Genomic DNA, 21,350 nt, shown 5'->3' on the forward strand with positions numbered 1-21,350 from the left:
CATTTGGCTGTGAAATGATACTTGAGTTTTGGTTGCTGTTTTGACAGCAATTCGAATTAAACTGATCAGTTTAAGTTATATCCCAGGATACCAAAACTCAAGCAAGTTTGAATTTATTGTTTTGCCAACATCGAACCAATAAGACAATCTGATGTTGAGGTTATAAAATGCGGACATTTTGAAAATTGGAAGGAGAGCAACTGCCATCGAAACACAAAATCCTGGAGATCTAACATCTTGCTCTCCAAGAAATTAGGAAACACTCTCTATCAAAGGTACATTTTCGTATGAAAAATAGACACAGTAAAAAGCAAGAAGACAACCCATAGGACTCGTCAGTTGGAAGATCACGACAGCGGCTGTGTAGTTTTGAAATTAAGTTAATGTAATTTTAATAAGTGTCTTATTGGAACAGCATTTTGTTATAGAGTTGGAGGCAGGTAATAAGCACTTAAGAGGAATAGGGGCCTAAAATTGTGATTAGTTGTTGTTTAATGTTCACTTTTTGAGTTAAAAAATAAATTGATATTTTTTTCTTAAAAAGTGGAATTTGGGAGTTCTGTGTCACTCATTTTAACAGATTACAAGGTGAGGTGAGCTTTTCTGGGTGTTTGGTTTAATTAACAGAGGGGTTCACTGCTGTGTCATAACAATCAACTGAAAACATTTTTCCCTAGGAAGCAATAAAGTTATTGTTGAGTAGGAGAAATAGAGATTGGACAAAATAAAACTTCAGTTAAAATTACAGTAACTGGATAAGCTGAAGGCATTTAAAATAATCTTAATTTTAAAATTTAAAATAAATATTTTTTGGCTCTCATTTTTACATTATAATTTTAATAATAATAATTTTAACAATTTTAATAATAGTGGTCTTTTTGATCCGGTAGGAATAAATGCCAAGAGCACCCCACTTGCCAATGCAGATAAAGATTTCAACGCTCGCAGTCCCTGGGCCAATTCTAATCTTTCCAGTAAACCTTCAGGAGTGGTTGGAGGAACTCTTCCCATCAGCAATGCAGGTACCGAAGTTACATTATGTTCGCTCCTATGTATTATTTTTCAGGGAAATTGTTATTGATTCAAAGCTCCAGTAATTTCAAAATACAGTTGCCTACAATATACAATGCACAATATTTATATAATGAATAAGTTGGTAAGTACACGTTCTAAAGTTGCATGCATCTGAAGATCCCTAGAAATTTTGGGCAGTTTTATTAAAACCTTTTGTGATACTCGCTCACTTTTGGCAGCATTTTGGCTTGGTGATGGGAGGATATATGTCTTGCTTGTAATATCTTAACAAAATTTCAGTTGTGATTTACTTTTATATTGGCGCCATTTAATCTTTCCAGAAGCTGAAACTGAAGTAAGCATGTTTCTCAATTTTTCTCTGTATAAGCTAACATTCCATTCAGCAAGGTCCCTCTTGGTAGGCTGATCCAGAAGATTAAAATGAATGGGTTCCATGATGATTTGGCTGCTTCGGAGTTGGCATGCCCATAGAAGGCAGAGGGTAATGGTGGAAGGGTCTTTTGCTGGCTGGAGGTTCGTGACTTCTGGTGGGATCTGTACTGCGACTTCTGTTTGTGATTATATGTTAATAACTTGGATGAAAATGTAGATGGGTGGGCTAGTAAGTTTGCAGGTAATACAAAGATCAGTTTAGTTGAACAGCATTGATGTATAGAGGGATCTTGGGGTTCAAGTCCATAATTCCCTGAAAGTGACCACGCAAGTACATTGTGTGGTGAAGAAGGTATATGGAATGCTTGCCTTTATTGGTTAGGGGATTGACTGCAAGAGTCAGGGTATCATTTTGTGGCTTTATAAGACTTTGGTGAGGCCACGCGTAGAGTGCTATGTTCACTTCTGGTTGCCACATTACAGGAAGTATGTGGAGAGGGTACAGAATAGATTTATAAGGATGGTGCCTGGATTACAGGGTATGAGTTCTAAGGAGAGGCTAGAAAAGCTCAGGTTGTTTTCTCTGGTGTGGTGGAGGCTGAGGGGATACAGGATAAACATCCATAAAATTATGAGATGTATAGGTGGGCTTGACGGTCAGAATCCTGTTTTCCTTTTTCCCCCGAGTTGAAATGTCTCACCCGGGGGAACATACATTTAAGGTGAGAGGAACAAAGTTCAGAGGACATAGGTTTTTTTTAAACAGAGTGGTAGGAGTCTGGAACGTTTCGTCAGGTGTGGTGGAGGAGGTGGAAACGGTGGTGTTTAGGGAACTTTTAGATAAGCATATGAATATGCAAAGAATGGAGTAATATGGACCAAGGATAGGCTGAAAGGATTTGTTTAACTTGTTGTCATGTTTGATGCATAATTGTGGGCTGAACGGCCCGAACCTGTATTGTACTGTTCTTGTTCTATAGATATGCAATTTCAGATTGTCATATATCTCAACTAGCAAAATATCCAAATCTTTTTAAGAGCTGCTTAACTGTTTATCATTGAGAGTAAACAATCTTGTCTTAAACCTTTTCAAAAAACACCTTAAGCAATTGTCTTATCCTAATGTCAGTATGGAGGTACAGCAAACTTCGTTTTAACCAGCACCTTATGATCCAGCAGTCTTGATAAACTGGCAAACTTTCTGTACCTGAAATATGAGACATTTGTGATATTATCGCGATCTCGGTGATGTCTGAGTAGTTAGTTGAGGGTATGAATGAGAAGACGCTCTGCTGCTAAGTATTATTTAAGGCAAAGTTGCATTATTATTTGTGATTTATGGTGTAAATAAAGTATAATAGTGAATAATGTAGTCCTGCATTAAGTTTCTATTACTTAGTTTGTGTTTACATTGATTATGTGGATCTCTTGATCAACCTGCACACTCCTGGTTCCAAAGGGGCCAGTTAATAAAATGTTTGCTGTACTATATTCTATGATAGCCTTCTGTGGTATAAACTATTCTAGGACTGACAGTGAAACAGCACCCTAATGTTAGGTAAAAACAATGACTGCAGATGCTGGAAACCAAATTCTGGATTCTGGATTAGCATCCTCGGATGCTGCCTGAACTGCTGTGCTTTTCCAGCACCACTAATCCAGCATCCTAATGTCTGTCCGTACTTTTGAGCAGATCAATGGAACCCAGATGAGGTATCTTTCCTCACTGAGCATTAATTGCATCCGTTCTGCATCTGTCTGGCGCAAGTAGAATTATAAACTCCAGGACAATTACATAAACTGTGACATCCTGTAGACTTTGAAAAGAGTAATTCCTTTTACTCTTGGAAAGATAGTTGCTGTCAGAGGAAAACTTATGACATTTTTGTTGGCTTTTGTAATTTGAATCCATAAAGCAATACCTTAGCCATTTCTTTATATTCACACTTGAGACATGGGCATCACTGGTTGGCCATCATTTTATTGCCAGTCCCAAGTTGCCCTTTGGAAGGTGATGGCGAGTTACTGTCTTGAACTGCTGAAGTCCATGTGCTGTTGGTAGACCCACACTGCCATTATTGAAGGAATTCCGGGATTTTGACCCAGTGAAATTGAATAAAATGAGAAATGCATTGAAGTCAGGATGATGAGTGGCTTGGAGGGGAACTGGCAAGTGGTGGTGTTCCCATGTATCTGTTGCCCTTGTTCTTCGTGATGGGTGTGGGTTTGGAAGGTGTTGTTAAATGATAGTTACTGGATTTCTGCAGTACGCCTTGTTGATAGCAACAATGTGTACTACAGAGTGTCAGTGGTGGAGAGAATGGGTATAGTGCCAGTCATGTGGTTTGCTTTGTCCTAAGTGAGGTCAAGCTGCTTGAGTACTATTGCAGTTGCACCCATCTGGGCAAGTGGAGAGTATTTCATCGCACACCTGACTGTGTCTGTAGATAGTGTGCAAGCTTTAGGGAGTCAGAAGGTGAGTTATTTGCTGCAGTATTCCTAGCCTCTGACCTCTTGAAGCCACTGTATTGATATGGTGAGTCTAGTTGAGTTTCTGGTCAATGGTAACATCATGCCTGATTTAATTATGGTAATGCCATGAATATGAAGACATTTCTTATTGGAGATGGTTATTCCCTGGCATTGTGTGGCAGGAATGTTACTTACCAGTTGTCACCTGAAACCTGGCTGTTGTCCAGGTCTTGTTGCATTTGAATATTTACATGTGAATGGTGCTGAACATCCCCCTCCTGATTTTATGATGGAGGGAAGGTTGTTAATGAAGCAGCTAAAGATAGTTGGACCAAGGTCATTACCCTGAGGAACTCCTGCTGAGACAACTGACTTCTACCAATCACAACCATCTTCCTCTGTGCCAGGTGTGTCTCTAACCAGCGGAGAAATGGCTTCCTCATTCCTGAGATTTCAGTTTTGCTAGAGCTCTTTGATGGCATACTTGATTGATTGGAGCCTTGATGTCGAGGACTATCGCTCTCACTTCACCTCTTGAATTCACCTGTTTTGTCCATGTTTGAACCAAGAGCTGACTGACCCTGGTGAAACCCAAACTAGGCATCACTGAGCAGGCTCCGTTTGATAGCATTGTTGATAACACTTTCCATTACTCTACTGACTGTTTGTTTGTTTGGGTAGTAATTGGCAGGATTGGACTTGTCCTGCTTTTTGTGAACAAACAAACCTGGGCAATTTTCCACATTGTTAGGTCGATGCCAATGTTGCAGCTGCACTTGAACAGTTTGATGCAGGGTGTGGCCGTTCTGGAGCACAAGTCTGCAGTATTATTCCCACATATCAGGGTTCATTGCCTTTGACTTAAAACCCAGACCTGACAACGATGTTGGGTTTTCTTCCTTAGCGGGCATTTTTGACTCACTGGATTTTGATGACAACTCAATGCCCTGGTTCCTTTTTTGAGAAATGTTTTTATTGAGAAGATGATTTTGAATTTTTTACAAAAAATATAAAATTACTACAAAATAATAGAACAATCTTGCAATATAACAACAGTAAACAAACTACTACCCTACTCCACAAACAATTTAAGAGAAAAAAACTCTACACCAACTACAATTCAACAAATAACTAAATCAAAACAAAAAGAAACTAAATTAAACAAAGTTGAACCAAGGCAAATTAAACTAAATTACATTAAGTTACAACACTCAGCGCAATCCACCAAAGCTCCCCATCACTAGGAGCATCAGTTGGCATTCCCATATTTGTTCAGAATTCCTCCTCCCAGGGGCTCCCGGCTGCCAGACACAGTTCTCATGGCTACACAAAGGCTGTAACCAATATAGCCAATAAGTCAGCGGATATATGGTTCACAAAGGGCCATCACATCCTATAAAACAAGTTCCTTTTTCTGGTGCACCATACTTGTAAGGAATTCTAGGGGGGGATGTGCTCCATAACTAACCTACGCCACCCCGAGAGTCCTGGGGGATCTTCCGACACCCAGCTCATCAGAATGTTCTTCTTTGCACAAAATGAAAGAATACTAAACAATTTCTTCCCGTACACGTCCAAAGAGGGGAGATTAGGTGAACCCAGGAAGAGGGACACTGGGTCTACCTTGATCTTGGTTCCCAAGACCCCTTCCAAAACACTCACAATGTGCCCCAATACCTACGAAGCTTGTGGCATGACCACAAGCCATGAGTAAGAGTACCAATATCTATTTTACATTTGGGGCACATTGGGGATACTCCAGTCTTAAATTTCGCAAGCCATTCTGGTGCCGAATAAACCCGATTGAGTACCTTCAATTGGATAGCCTGTGTCCTATTGCAAATGAAAGTCTTCCTTACATTCTCCCAGATATCCTCCCACTCCCCTGGTGAGATCTCTAGCCCAGATTCTACACAACAGCTCGATGTCTTTCGAGACACTAACTCCAAATAAATGATAGAGAGTGCTGACCAAGAGAGTGCCTATGGACCAAAAGCGCGCTCCTGTCCATATTCGACTTATAGGGGCTAACCATTAATGCAGACTTTTTCTGTAAAAAGTCCCTAACCTGAAAGTAACAAAAGAGGTCCCTCCTAGATAGCTCATATTTCTGACTCAGCTGCTTGAAAGCCATCATGACCTCCCCTTCAAATAAGTCTCTCAAATAGGAAACTCCACTGGACTCTCAGACCCTAAAGCCAGAATCCATCAATCCCATTGGAATCGTGGCATTCCCACTATGGGAGTAAAAAGGGAAAGTTTTTTGTAAATTTTCCTTACTATGTTGCACCATTCTCCATGTTTTAACCATGTTAAGGACACTTAGATTTCTGCAATGGTCCATAATAGTCCTCAACTTGTCTGTGATCAACAGATTAATGAGGGGACATTTTGCCTGGGAGCCATCTATGTTCAGCAAAATTGACCATGGGTCCTGGCAAGCCCAATCAGCCACATAAGATTGTAGGGAACTTAGTTGGTGTTTCTTAAAGTCTGGAAAATCTACACCCCTCCATGGCCTGTGGAAGCTGCAATTGGGTGAGCTTAAAAGAGGCCACCTGTGATGCCAGATAAAAGAGCTGAGCCAACTGTTAACTCAGTTACTGAGTTAACTGAGCCAACTCCACAGTGCCTGCCGAGGCAACATCAAAGGGAACATTCGCATGGGGCATAATAAACAAGGAAGAATATTTATTTTAACCAGAGCTGTTCTGCCCAACCAGGATATTGGAAGATCGTTCCAGTGCCGAAGGTCCTCTAGCAACTGCACAAAGTTAGCTTGATATAATTGCTCAAAAGCGGGGGTGATAAAAATAACTAAATACAAGAAACCTCCCTGTGACCATCTGAAAGGGAATCTGATTTCACCCCCAAGATCAGGTATTCCAGTAAGACCCCCAACAGGCATGGCCTCCAATTTTGTAAAATTGATTTTGTACCCCTGAGAAAGAGCCAAATAAATTCAAGAAGCTGGGAGCCATTGCTCCATGAAGTTGACTAGCTGCCCTCCCTCTTACCGCTCCAGCAGCCCGATCAGGTTGATATTCTTCTGATGGCCTTGATTAAGGCCTGGACTGACCCCACCCCCCCAGTATAATTTCTCCAACATTGTCCTGCCCAGGACAGAGTGGGAAGTTATCAAAACGTGTGTGTGTTTGTGTGCTATTTTGAGACTCAACCCACCCCCCTTCCCCAGCAGAAAAAAGGCAGCAGCAGTCTTACTGTTGGTGTCCAGTTCAGCTGCCTCCTCCATGCCATTTCGTCATTTTGTTTTGGAGTCCCATTGGGGATAAGAAGTATCTGGTTGCTTCACTCCATCTGCTGGCTGGAAATGTGCAGAGTTGAAAAAACACTGTGTTTGGTGTTGGATGGGTTGGCGGTAGAGTGTGGTAGTAGGGGAGGTGGCGGGAGTTTACTGACCCATTGTGTTGCCTGGTCTCCTGAATGGGGGGGGTGGACTCAGCAGGTGTTCGCTCTGGAAGTGAAACAGCGGCGGGGTGAGGCTTCAGCAATGATGCAGATCTCTTACACATAATTCACGTGCAATCTGTCCTCCGATCACTTCTACCTCAGAAGAGGTTCCAATGGTCCAAAAATGTGAATCCTTCTCCCTTGCGCCAGTTGCTCTGCCAAACTTTCATCTGCTTTATCCTCCTATTCCAACCCTCACTAGCTTGTGGCATTGGCACTAATCGTGATATTACTACTCTTGAGGCCCTCCTTTTTTAAATTTCTGCCACCTTACTGTGTTCTGTCCTCAGAATCTTGTGCTTTTCTCATCCTTTGTTGTTAGTTTCAATGTGTGCAACAACCTCCTGCTGCTCCTTCACCCCTTTGAGAATATTCTGCACCATCTCCGAGATAGCCTTGATCCTGGCATCATGGAAGCAACACACCATTCTGCTGTCTCTCTGGCCATAGAAATGTCTGTCTATGCCTCTGACGAGGTAGTCCTTTCACAATCGATCGCTTGGAACTTAACATACCCTTTAAGTTAGAGGCAATCCTGTTACCAAAACGTGGCTGTCAGTGCTACTTGTGAGAGACCATCACCCCCTACGTTTTCTGAAACAACATACTTGTTTGAGATGGGGATAGACACGGGAGACTCCTGCACTACTTGTCCTCCTCTCCTACCTTTCCTGGAGGTAACCCATCTACCTGATAGTATCTGCTGTTTTTTTTCCCATCCTAAAATTCCCTTCACACCCTCAGATGCTGTAAATTCATCATTGCCTCTAACCGCTGCTCTAACCTATCCATGCAATCTGCTAGGATTCATAACCAAACACAATTCCTTCAGTCATAACCATCAGTAACATGGGAACTCTCCCTAATCTCTCTCATGCAACAGGAAGAGCACATCACTCTACTAAAGGCTATCTTTGCACCTTAACAATCCACAAACCCAGAAAATAGCCCAGTGTTACTGCTCCAGCCTAACTTAAGACATAGGTTTTATATTTTTTGTTTATTCAAGGGACAGGTCTCCACAAAAACATGTAATAAAAAAAACTCACTCTACTCACTATTGTAGATTTATGAAAAAAGTACAGCTCCACTTTAAAAACTAGCCATTTAACAGCTCCCCTGCTGCGAACTCCCCCACACAGGTTTCTGGAAGGTCATCTGTGAATTTCACGCTTTGTTTATTTTTCTTCGACTAACTCTGATGTCCAGAGATACTTGAAACGAAACAGCAGAGGCAGTCAGCTATGCACTCATTGCTGGGGCAGGCAGTTCTGCAGGTTGAGTTCTCCGCCTGTATCACTTCCCATGTGGTCACTGCCTTTGTTTCTCTTCTTCCTTTTTTAAAGTGCTGTTTTGATTTTTGTTTCCTAATTACTGCTCCTAGAATTCAAGAAATCAGCTCCAACACTGAAAATACCTTTTAAGAAAAGGAGTAGCTCTTAGAGCCAGAATTTTTTTCCTCCCCTCCATCTCAAATTAGCCAGAATCCAAAGACCAACTATGCTTTGTGATTCTTTTCCTTTACATAAACTGATCATGTACTGTCCACTGGATACATTGCAGCAACTCTCTGAAGGTCTTTCAGTATCATTTTCCAAACTCTCAATGTATCCGTTTCTCAAGTTTGTAGTGGTGTCCAACAAATTGAAGAGACTGCTATGCTGCTTAGCTGTGGAATTGTTGGAAAAATCAGAAGTAATTCAATGATTTCAGCCATTTTAGTTTATTCTAATTCATGGAAGATCCATCTTGCTTTGACAATGGGAACTCAAAAACTGGTCCGGAATACATGCCAGAATTCTACACTGCAGTCAAGGCGAAATGTGATCAATCATTTCATTACTTCATGTTTATTTAAAATTTGAAGCACATTTATCTGTACTATTGATATCCATATGTTTTTTTATTTCAGCGCTCATTGGTGCAACTCAGCTGTATTGTGAGTTTTCTATTGGATAATGGCAGGGCAAGGGAGTGAGAAGGCTCTAGAAGGAAAGGGACTTCAAATCAAATATACACGCATATTTTTATTTTTGTGTTTGCTTTTTTGGGGGGACTGGCTACGCACAAACTGGCTGAAATACTTCCTACATAAAAAGTGGCAACATTTTGAAAGGTGCTATATTGATACAGTTTCTTTGTTAGACTGCAAGATTACATCTCATTGCATCTGGCTACGGGAAGGAAGAGGTGGCATCGAAGGTGCATGAGGTTTCGTATCTGATGAGAATGGTGTTTACTAAGGGAGAAATTGAGTAAGGTGGCTTTTAAGGTATCTGTAGCTATTGGGTTTGTCAGACACTAGGTTTGATGGACCAGGAAATGAAGGCAGCTGAATTGGAGCATCTTCTGTATCGAAGGTGAAATTTTACTTATTCTGAACTTGAGGATATTCCTATTTCTCAGTGGGGTGCAGCACCCAATACCTATTCAACAGTGGCCAGGGGTTGATACTAGAAATTTGACCTGTGGGTGGAAAAGGATGGATACATCATAATAAATGAGGAAGTAGCTTGTTGCAATTTATATATTAATTTGGCAGTTTTTACCTAGAAATAGATTTTTTTATCGTGAATTTACCACAGAATTCCATGCAATATATCTACAGGTACAAGTAAAAATTACGACCGTGTGACACCATTCAGTTTCTAATACCCTACACGTAGTGCTTATTGAAACAATTTTACTTCGAACACTACCGTCAACTAATTTTCCATGTCCACTTCACAAAATTCTAAATGTCTTTCCTATTATAAAACCATTTTGCATCAATAGTTATTCAATAATCTACTGCAAATGAACAGATAAAAATTTGAAAGACACAGCAATGCAATGTCACCTGTTTTGAAATCTGGTTCAAGTTCAGAATGTTTGGACATTTACTGACATTTACTTTGAACGAAGGTAATAAGTGTGTACCTAGTTCCAGTTTGTCATACAGGAGAAGAGCTGAGCACTTAAAGATCCATCATTGTCTGTCTCATTTTGAATCATAAAGCTGACTGATTTTGATAAATAGGAAAAATGATCGTTGATACTGCAAGGCTGGACTTACGAAGTTAAGTCAGTCATTATGGAGCTTTAGTCATGTGATGTGCAGTTTATGTTTATACATTGACACTAATTATTCTGTCATGTAGATTAACTATAATTTCAATTTTGTCTTATTCAGTGCTTGCATTTCATACCAAATTGTATATTTAACTTGACTAAATTCTTTGGGGTAGCAGAGAAGATTGATCACGGTAATATAACGGACATCTATATGGATTTTAGCAGGGAACTTTGCAATTTGTTGACTTTAGAATGGCATAGGCAGATTAGTGAAGTGGGTGGAGCATGGCACATTTAGTTCAATACAATGAAGTGTGGAGTGTTGTGCTTTACAAAAGATCACATGGAAAGATGATTCAAATCTACATTTCATGGCTTTGAAAGTATGGATGTGGAGCAAGTGTGGTGTCAAGCACACTGTAAAGATGGTAGGACAAGTTAATACGGTGGTCAAAAGTCTCATGGGTTACTTTGTTTTTTAATTATAGGAATAGAATGTAGAGGCAGACAACATGTTAAACTTCATAAAATAAGTGATATAATAGACAATTTTGATACCGCAATTCAGGAAAGATGTGCAAAGACCTATAGAAAGCTGCCAGGTTTGAATGATGTCTGGATGTTGGGTGAGTTTAAAAAAGCAGGACTGTTTCTGCAGGAATGACTAGGAGACAGGATTTGGAGAGGAAACAGCAGTTCCTGTGCCAAGTAAAGCATCGACTGGGAGCTTTTTCTAAATCACTTGTAAAAGATTTCAGAGGGAGATGATATACATTCAGGATCTGGATTGCACTATCTGGAATCAGAATCAGAATGTACCATTGGAACTAATAGAACATTACAGCGCAGTACAGGCCCTTCGGTCCTCGATGTGGTGTCGACCTGTGGAACCAATCTGAAGTCCATCTAACTTACACTATTCCATTTTCATCCACCTGTTTATCCAATGACCATTTAAATGCCCTTAAAGTTGGCAAGTCTACTTACTGTTACAGGCAGGGCATTCTATGCCCCTTCTACTGAGTAGAGAAACTACCTCTGACATCTGCCCTATAGCTATCACTCCTCAATTTAAAGCTATGTCCTGTCATGCTGGCCATCACCGTCTGAGGAAAACGGGTCTCACTGTCCACCCAATCTAACCCTCTGTATGTGTTGTGTCTCGATTAAGTCACCTCTCAACCTTCTTCTCTCAAATGAAAACTGCCTCAAATCCCCCAGCCTTTCCTCATAAAACCTTCCCTCCGTACCAGGCGACATCCTGGTAAATCACCTCTGAACCCTTTCCAAAGCTTCCACATCCATCCTATAATGTGGTGACCAAAACTGTATGCAGTACTCTAAGTTCGGCTACACCAGAGTTTTGTACAGCTGCAACATGACCTCATGGCTCCGAAACTCAATCCCTCTACTAATAAAAGCTAACACACCATATACCTTCTTAACAGCCTGATCAACCTGGGTGGCAACTTTCATCAATCTATGTGCATGGACACCACGATCTCTCTGCTCCTCTGCACTACCAAGATTCTTACCATTAGCTCAGTACTCTTTCTTCCTGTTGCTCCTTCCAAAGTGAATCACCTCACACTTTTCCACATTAAATTCTCAGCCCAGTTCTGCAGCTTATCTATGTCCCTTTGTAATCTGCAACATCCTTCTGCACTATCCACAACTCCACTGACCTTCGTGTCATCCTCAAATTTACTAACCCCATCCTTCTACACCCTCATTGAGGTCATGTATTAAAATGATAAACAGCAGTGGCCCCAAAACAGATCCTTTTGGTACACCATTAGTAACTGAACTCCAGGATAAATATTTCCCATCACCCACCCCCTTTTTCTTTCAGCTAGCCAATTTCTGATTCATACTGCTAAATCACTCTCAATTCCATGTCTCTGTAATTGTGTAATACCTACACCTTACTGAAATCCATATACACCGCATCAATCTGACATAGTATGTAGACGGGCTAACAAGGGACAAGGCCACATCCTCATCCACCTGTTTGGTTACCTTCTCAAGAACCCGAGGTTTGTGAGGCATGACTTACCCTTCATAAAACTGTGTTGACTATCCCTAATCAACTTATTCCTTTCTACATGATTATAAATCCTATCTCTTATAACCTTTTCCAACACTTTACCCATGACTGAAGTAAGCCCCACTGGTCTTTAATTAGCAGAGTTGTCTCTATTCCCCTTCTTCAACAAGGGGACAACATTTGCTATCCTTAGGGCGCTATTCTTGTAGACAATGACAACGTAAAGATCAAAGCCAAAGGCTCTGCAATCTCCTCCCTGGCTTCCCAGAGAATCCTAGGATAAATCCCATCCAGCCCAGGGGACTTGTCTATTTCACACTTTTCAGAATTGCTAACACCTCCTCCTTATGAACCTCAGTCGTATCTGGTCTCATAGTCTGTATCTCAGTATTGTCCTTGATAACGTTTTTCCTCCCCCAGTGTGAATACTGATGAAAAGTACTCATTCAGTGCTTCCCCTATCTCTTTGGACTCTATGCAACAATTCCTATTATTATCCTTGATTGGCCTTAGTCTTACTCTAATCTTTCTTTTATTCATGATATACCTATAGAAAGCTTTAAAGTTTTTCTTGATGCCATCGACTTCTAATGTTCCCTCCTGGCTCTTAGGTCTTTTCTGGCAAACTTGTAGCTCTCAAGCACCCTAACTGAGCCTCCACATCTCACCTAACATAAGCTTCCTTCTTCCTCATGATGAGATTCAACCTCCTTAGTAAACTACACCTCCCTTGCTTGACCACTTCCTACCTGCCTGACAGGTACATACTTATCAAGGATATGCAGTCGCTGTTCCTTGAACAAGCTCCACATTTCAATAGTGTCCATCCCCTGCAGTTTCCTTCTCCATTCTATGCATACTAAATCTTGCCTAATCGCTTCATAATTGCCTTTCCCCCAGCTATAACTCTTTCCCTGCGGTATATACCTATCCCTTTCCATTTGTAAACTAAATCTAACCGAACTGTGGTCACTATCACCAAAGTGCTCACCTATCTCCAAATCCTCTGGCCTGGTTCATTACCTAGTACCAAATCCATTATGGCCTTGTCCCTTGTTGGCTACATACTATGTCAGGAAACCCTCCTGCATATATTGGACAAAAACTGACCCATCTAAAGTACTTGAGCAGTAGTACTTCCAGTCAATATTTGGAATATTAAAGTCCCCCATAACAACTACCCTGTTACTTTGGCTCCTATCCAGAATCCTTTCCTCTACAGCTCTGGAACTACTCGGAGGCCTATAGAGAACTCCCAACAGGGTTACCTCTCCTTTCCTGTTTCAAACCTCTGCCCATATTACCTCAGTAGACAAGTCCTCAAACTTCCTTTCTGCCACCGTAATACTGTCCTTGATTAACAATGCCACACTTTACCCTTTTTTACCATCTTCTCTGTACTTACTGCAACATCTAAATCCCGGAACCTGCAACAACTATTCCTGTCCCTGCTTTATCCATGTCTCCGAAATGGCCACAACATTGAAGTCCCAGGTATCAACCCATGCTGCAAGTTCACCCTCCCCTTATTCCGGATGCTCCTGGCGTTGAAATAGACGTGCTTCAAACCACCTTCCTGCTTGTCAAGCACTCTTTTGAACTTGAAACCTTATTTCTGACCTCATTACTCTCAACTTCCTGGACACTGGACCTACGATTACACAGGATCCCTGCTGAATTTGTTTTAACCCCCCCGAAGAGCATGAGCAAATTTTCCCTGCAAGATATTGGTACCCCTCTGGTTCAGGTGTAGACCATCCTGTTTGTAGAGGTCCTACCTACCCGAGAATGAGCCCCAATTATTCAGGTATCTGAATCACTCCCTCCTGCACCATTCCTGTCGCCTGTCTTTCCCTGTTCCTTGCCTCGCTAACCCGTGGCACTAGTAACAAATGAGAGTTGATAACTCTTTGTTCTAGCTCTAAGCTTCCACCCTAGATCCCTGAATTTCTGTCTTAAGTCCACATCCCTTTTTCTACCTATATTGGTGCCTATGTGGACCACGACTTGGGGCTGCTCCCTTCCCCCTTGAAGATCCCGAAAACATGATCCGAGACATCACAAACCCTGGCAGCTGGGAGGCAATGCACCAATAGTGAGTCTCTCTCTTTTTTTTTTTGAGATTTCATTTCCTACAATGTGGAAACAGGCCCTTCGGCCCAACAAGTATACACCGACCCTCCGAAGAGTAACCCACCCAGACCCATTCCCCTAACTAATGCACCTACCTCTACGGGCAATTTAGCATGACCAATTCACCTAAGCTGCACATTTTTGGACTGCGGGAGGAAACCGGAGCACCCGGAGAAAACCCACGCAGACACAGGGAGAATGTGCAAACTCCACACAGTCACCCGAGGCTGGAATTGAAACCAGGTCCCTGGCGCTGTGAGGCAGCAGTGCTAACCACTGAGCCACCCAGAACCTCCTGTCAGTCCCCCTAACAATGGAGTCCCCAATGACTAATGCTCTGCTTCTCTCCTCTTTTTTCCCCCCTCTTCCCTTTTGAGCAACAGGGACTGACTCTGTCAGAGACCTATATCCAATGGCTTACCCCTGGTAAGTTGTGTCCTCCCCCCACCCTAAACCCCCGCCAGCAGTATTCAAAACTGTAGGCTTGTTTTTAGGGGAAACGGCCACAGGGTTGGTTCTCGGTTCGTTTTCTGTCGCCTGACTATAACCCACTTGCATCTTTCTTGTACCTGAGGTGTGATTAACCTCTATAACTCCTCTCAGTAGCTCCCTCTGCCTCCCAAATGATCCGAAGTTCATTCAGCTCCAGCTCCACTTCGCTCATGCAGGTTTCGAGGAGATGGCGTTGGGTGCGCTTCCTGCAAATGAAGTCAGATGGGACACTCGTGGTGACCCTTACCTCCCACATTCTGCAGGAGCATTCAACTGTCCTAACCTCCATTCTCACTATTCTAAATTCCTAAAGAGACTATTGAAAAATAAAAAATTAAAACAAACTAGTTATCTTACCAATCCAGTGCAGAACTCTTTTTTTTGTTAGAGGAGGAAGATGGGTGGGAGACACTAGCTAACTATGTGTATCAGATAACACAACCAAATATATGACTTGAGTTACTCAGCAGTCCAGTGTCCACTCCTCAGCAGCGCTCCCCCTGTTCACGAGGTAAGTTCTTAAAGCAGTGATTTACTTTCCTGGCAATCTCCTGGTCATCGTTCCTGCTCTTCCTGTTGCTAAACAAAAATGGAGGGCCCCAATGCTCAAGGTAAGTTCTTAAAGTCTCACAAGGTGATGTAGGTGGCTCATTAAATATTTTTGAGATTCTCATAGCTCAAGGAAACTAAAATTTATCATTGTAGATGGGAATGTGAAATTTAAAACACATCAGGTACACTCTTGTTGAATGTTGGAATGGGTTTGAGGGACCAAATTGACTTCTGCTTCTGTTCTTGTTTGAATGGTCTTAGATCATTTTAAGTTTTGTAACAGTACATGAAGCTGAGGAACTTGCAGGACTGCAGATAAAAAGTGAGTGGTGTTGGACTAAGCTTGGCTGCTGTTTCAAACAGCCAGCTGGAGGCCAATTTGCCCTCATCTGTCCCAAATATTTCGATGATATTGGTTAGGAGAGGTAGACTTTACCTCAGGCATTTGATTCCAGCAATGATCCCAAACCGATGTCATTCATTTTAGTGCAAGCACATGTCACTGATGAATACAATTTTAAAAAATATAAAAATTATGGTGATTACGTAATGAACTTTGTTTCTGCTTAAGTTTAAGAAAAATGTATTTTTTGTCATTGGTGAGTGTTTTATTTTTCAGTTTATGCAACTGGCACTGATGCCTCTGGAGGATACACATCATTTCTTAAAAAAGAAGTTGGATCTGCTGGCCAAAGAGTGCGGTTAGCACCTGTTGGGGAAACTGATTCTAGTAAGTATAACAGACTTGTTCAATTGGACTATGTGCACTTTTTCAGTTAAACTTCATAGAAAAATGGTAAAGAATGTTCAACACACTTCTTTCCTTTTTCTTGTTTGGAATAATGTTTCATAGGCGCTAATACCTCCTTTTTGTACTTTGTCAACTGAGATGGTGTTAACGAACATCAAAGCTGAGCCTGAAATAAAACAATGAATAGTAGGTGCTGGAAATCTGAAACAAAAGCAGAAATTGCTGGAGGAACTCAGCAGATCTAGCAGCATCGGTGGGGAGAAAACACAACTAATTTCTCTGAAGAAATGACCTTCTGAATTCCTTCAGTAATTTCTAGTTTCGTTTCAGAAAGCCAAGCCTGAACCTGTTCTTGAATGATGTCCACAAAGATCTTCAGCAGGATCACTGAACAAGTTGTAGGATGCTGTCATTGTTTCCCTAACTCAGGGACTCAGTGAATACTCTTTGTATTCTTTCCCAAAATCTGGATGATACTGCTAAAGGCAGCATTTATTGGTCAACACTCATTGTCCGCGAGATAGTAATATGTCACTTCCTTGATCATTGCAAGTCCACCTGGCAGATACACCCACAGTGCTGTTCGGAAGGGAGCTCTAGGTTTTGACACAGCAGCACTGAAGGAGTGGAGATATAGTTCCAAATTTGTGACTTGTAGAGGAACTAGCAGCTTGTTCTTTTCTCATGCATTAGCTGCCCTTTGTAGATGGTAGAGTTTGGGGGCTGTTAAAGGATCATTGACTGAAATCTGCAAACTCAGCTTGGATCAGAAGTTGCTGTCCTTAAATAGAAGTGCAATTTTAAGTTCTGACTAATATAAAGTTTTACTAATATAAAGTGTATTTCAAGTTAATTCTCCTGTTGTCAATGAGCTGCAGCCTTTTTTTAATATTCTGGAAAATGCTGACTAGTGTGAGAAATATGAGAAGTTTAATTGTAATTCTTGTGCATTAGTGCATAGGAAGCTGATTAATTGTTCAGAAATTATGACGACAAAACTATGTGGAAGGATTTTTAAAAAATATGTATTCATCTACAGGTTATGCAACTTGGAAATCCAATCGAACACAGTTGGGATGTCAGCCATATAATCCATCGAGCAAAAGCATCAGTGGGTTAATTCCACGTCCGCCTGCAGTCCATCCAATACATGGGCGAATTGACTGGTCTTCCAAATATGGAGGACATCGATAAAAATAGATGTATTTAGCATTTCAACTACTACTCAACAATGTCAGTTTCTTAATATCAGTAAATATCACAGTTTCTCTAACAATTGCCACATTTGAAGATGAATTTGGATTTCAGGCACCCAAAATATTGCTTGTGACATTGTTTAGATTTGCTTCCATTAACAGTTAGCATTTTTTTTACACCTCTGGAGAAGATATTTTTGCAAGAGCTTTCTGAAAGTTTGCCAGTTAATAGTAATTTAATTTTTTTTTACATTTTTCTACTTCTGTATATATTGCGTAATGTGTAAAACAAGTTATCAGGTTTTTATAAATACAGATGTACTGTATTAAGTATTTTGTTAAAGGGCAAATAGACACATGCAGACCTTTTTGCATATGAAAACTACTATTTGAGGAATATACTTTGATTGTGATATGCAGTACACTACAAGTGAGACTCATTGAAATTTGCCTGTGGCAATCTACCAAGAAGGCATTTATTTTTCTAATTTTGGTGGGGATGGGGTCAGAATTTATTATTAAATGTGAGAAATGCTCACATTTCTAAAAGAAAAATAACTAGTCTTTTAAAAAGTAAGTAGAAAAATATTTCATCCACTTTTTGTCTTCTATCATCTGCCACTTTCTTTCATGGAAACAGACTTGTTCCTAGGTCTCCCTCTACAATATGATTAACTAATTATTAAAAGCAGTTCCCCTTGGCCTGCTGATTTTCCTTCCTTTGTACCCAGTAGTGTCTTTCTCTCATGGCACAAGATTTAACAAATCCATTGCATGAAAACCTCTGAGCTCAAACATATACGTGTCACTAAATAGCACAAGCACATTGACACAGGTGTTCTATACCACTTCCTATCTTTGTACCTTTCTTCCCCAAATAATTTTCAGGTGGTGTTGAAAGTACATTGTGGAAATTTACTTTCGGATGTATTACTTGAAGATTACAGCATACAAATCCACTTTCAAAGCTTTGAAAAAAAAAACAGGGGTTGAGTTAAGGTATTTTCTAATCAACAAACCATCTTCAGAGTTGTTGCTCTAAACCTCTGGAGCAGGTGGGACTTGAACTCAGGCCTCCTGGCCTAGAGTTAAAGATGCTACCACTGCCCCACTCGGGCCCATTGGTGATTTGAATCCATGCCCCCACAGCATTAACCTGGTCCACTTGGCTAAGAAACCAGTGAGGATGTCGTTACACCAACCTCTTCCCTAAAGGATAAACTTGTACACTGAGAGTAAATTGTGAATGATCAGTGTTTGGTGCAGGAGGACTGATTTTGGTTTGTTGGTCTCCATGTACAGTTTGCTTTGTGTATGTGGGCATGTCCTAAATTCCTTCAAATCATCTTGGCAACATGGCCCATTTTGCTTGCCGACTCTCATGCCCTGACTTGAAGCACGTTTAATCTGAGCATGTATCTCAGAGCTGAAAGTTGAGGCAGACTCCTAATACGTAAATAGCACTAAGCATTTATTTGTGGAAAAATGGGGATGGGGGTCAACTTATATGCCGAGAATAGCCCTAAACATGCATTTTGGTATTAAAAACTGGGGCCATCTTGTATAGCAAATCAGCTTGTTCGCTATGATCTAAGAAACTTTTGATGATCGAAGGCAATTCCATTTTCTGTGTTAAGCAAAAATGATGTGCATACATAATGTCTGGACTAAAATTTACTTAATCTGTGTGACCAAAAGACCAAACCAAATAGCCATTACATCAGTATTTTGCTTGTCTTTTACCAGCAAGTAACTTATGAAGTGTATCCTTGAGGTTTTAGTTGCATTCCTAAAACGCTCCAATATACAATGCTGCCATTTTCTTCCCTGGAATCACATAGAATGGGTTTTCTGTTGATGTAAAGGTCACCATTTTCAATATTCTTGTGGTTACTCACTACTTATTTACTTCCCATTTTCCACTCAAAACTTGCATCTTCGCTGCATAGTGCTGGAACAAATGACCTTTCTATGGATTTGAATAAAGATTAAATGTAAAGGTCACTCACAACAGGGGTGAGAGCTTGTGTTTTCTGGTCTGCAGTGTAACGTCAGTTCCAGAGTTCAGAGAGAGATGAAGTGTCATTGAATTGACTCCATAGCATTTTCACTTTGGAGTTTTGACTGCATTTTTCTTGGTATTTCATTGTAGAAATTTTGACAAGTTTCAAGTTAATGCATTTTCCATGTGTTGGGGTATCTTTTTCTTTGCAGGTTTTATTCCACAGTACTTTTTTTGGTGCTTCTGAAGCGTATTGCTATATTTATGTTACATACGTCTCTTCATTTCCATTTTAACCTGTGGCATAGCTCACCAGATGCTTAATAGTGAAATCAAAATGTATTGAAGCAATGCAGGAAATTGCATATGTTAAATGAGTTTCAATTGTGCTGAATATTTTGCATTTTTACAGCTTTAATAGTTAAAAATTATTCCGTCAAATTTTCTATAGTACTGTACTGATAATTTCAAAGATTTTACTCTTAAAACTGTTCCTTGGATTTACACACTTATCAGTTGCATAGCATTAAAATTTAGATTTAACTGCTCATTTCTAGTGTTTTTCTCAGACTTAAGCATTTGTTAGAATTGGCAGTATCAAATATGAATACCACTTAGTTCAATTAAGTCTTTATATTCTCTAGTTGCTTGTCTACTTTTGAGTTTGTATGTAGGATGTTGGCTAAGTTGCTTGCATACTAAGATTATTAAGCTGTATTTGAAAAAGGAAAAAAATGATTTGTCCGTTAGCACTGACCAAATACAATCACTTTGCAATCTTTGCACAAGTTACCTCCACACAAGAAATATAATTGAATCTGTTTTCTTGTTTCTTGCTATAAAATGTTTCATGGCATCTTGCTGAGTTAAAATCAGATAGCCTGGTTACGTGAAAATGATCCAGACTGAATTATTTTAGGGCCAAATTAGTGAAAAATCGGGTTTCTGATTTTTCTTGGAACAAAGGAACTGAGTAAACCATTTAGCTCTTGAGCATATTCTATGGCTGCTCTGCACCCTAACTCTCTCTTTTCTTTCCTATATATCCCCAATATCTTTGGTCAACAAAATTCTTATCAGTCTCAAATTAAAAATTAGCGGTTTATCTAGCATCAACTTATGTTTGCTAAAACTTTCCAAACATTATGCTTTTTGTCTTGGAGGTATTATCAAGTGTGAGACAGTAGAATGGTACCTATCTCTTTCACACTTTGGTTGATTTCAGCTAGTTCTTTTTAAAGAGTTTGCTTATTATTTCAGTGAGTTATTGCTTAACTGCACTGTGACAGTAAAACCGATTTCTGTTTGGAAGTTTTAAAAGAAATAGAAATGGTATTTATTGTATGGAACACCAAACTCCTTAAAGAAAGTTGATTATACAGTATATGGATCTTGTAGATGGATAATCTAGATGATTTTAAGCAGGGTTTGGTGATTGTTCTCAGTCTGTTTTGAGATGATTCAATATGTTGATGGATGATCTGTTTTCTCTTCAGGAGTCAACAGCTGCTGAATTTATATTATAGATTAGGGTTTGACTAGGCAGAATACAGGCTGGACACACTTGCAGACTGGCTGGAGAATGAGAAAAATAGACCTTTTCACATTTTACCTGCTTTTACCTTTCTGGCTTCTGACTTTGGAAATTAATGCCTTTATATGCAAAGATCTTGCTATCATATGACCTTTCTTTCAAACTAGACTGTGTTTTCCAACAAGATTCAGAACAGAGTTTGTGACCATTGTTTAAAATGATTAAATGGTCAGTGAGGC

At 40.3% G+C, this 21,350-nt stretch overlaps 1 protein-coding gene across 4 annotated transcripts in view; it reads left to right on the forward strand.

Annotated features, from left to right (window-relative positions):
* LOC140464874 (serine/threonine-protein kinase ICK-like) overlaps positions 1–20,125 on the forward strand; it is a 75,258-nt gene extending 55,133 nt beyond the window's left edge. For 3 of the 4 annotated variants that reach the window (XM_072560453.1, XM_072560448.1, XM_072560463.1), the window contains 3 exons: positions 891–1,022; positions 16,248–16,358; positions 17,419–20,125. In XM_072560453.1, coding sequence (XP_072416554.1) covers positions 891–1,022; positions 16,248–16,358; positions 17,419–17,573 — 398 coding nt within the window. In that variant the 3' untranslated portion in view covers positions 17,574–20,125. Of the gene's footprint in view, positions 1–890; positions 1,023–16,247; positions 16,359–17,418 lie in introns of those variants that run through there. The other variant, XR_011955011.1, reaches the window with a different exon arrangement.
* The last annotated feature ends 1,225 nt before the right edge of the window (positions 20,126–21,350 follow it).

Source organism: Chiloscyllium punctatum, chromosome 3 (genome assembly GCF_047496795.1).
Source record: "Chiloscyllium punctatum isolate Juve2018m chromosome 3, sChiPun1.3, whole genome shotgun sequence".
Lineage (NCBI taxonomy): Eukaryota > Metazoa > Chordata > Chondrichthyes > Orectolobiformes > Hemiscylliidae > Chiloscyllium > Chiloscyllium punctatum.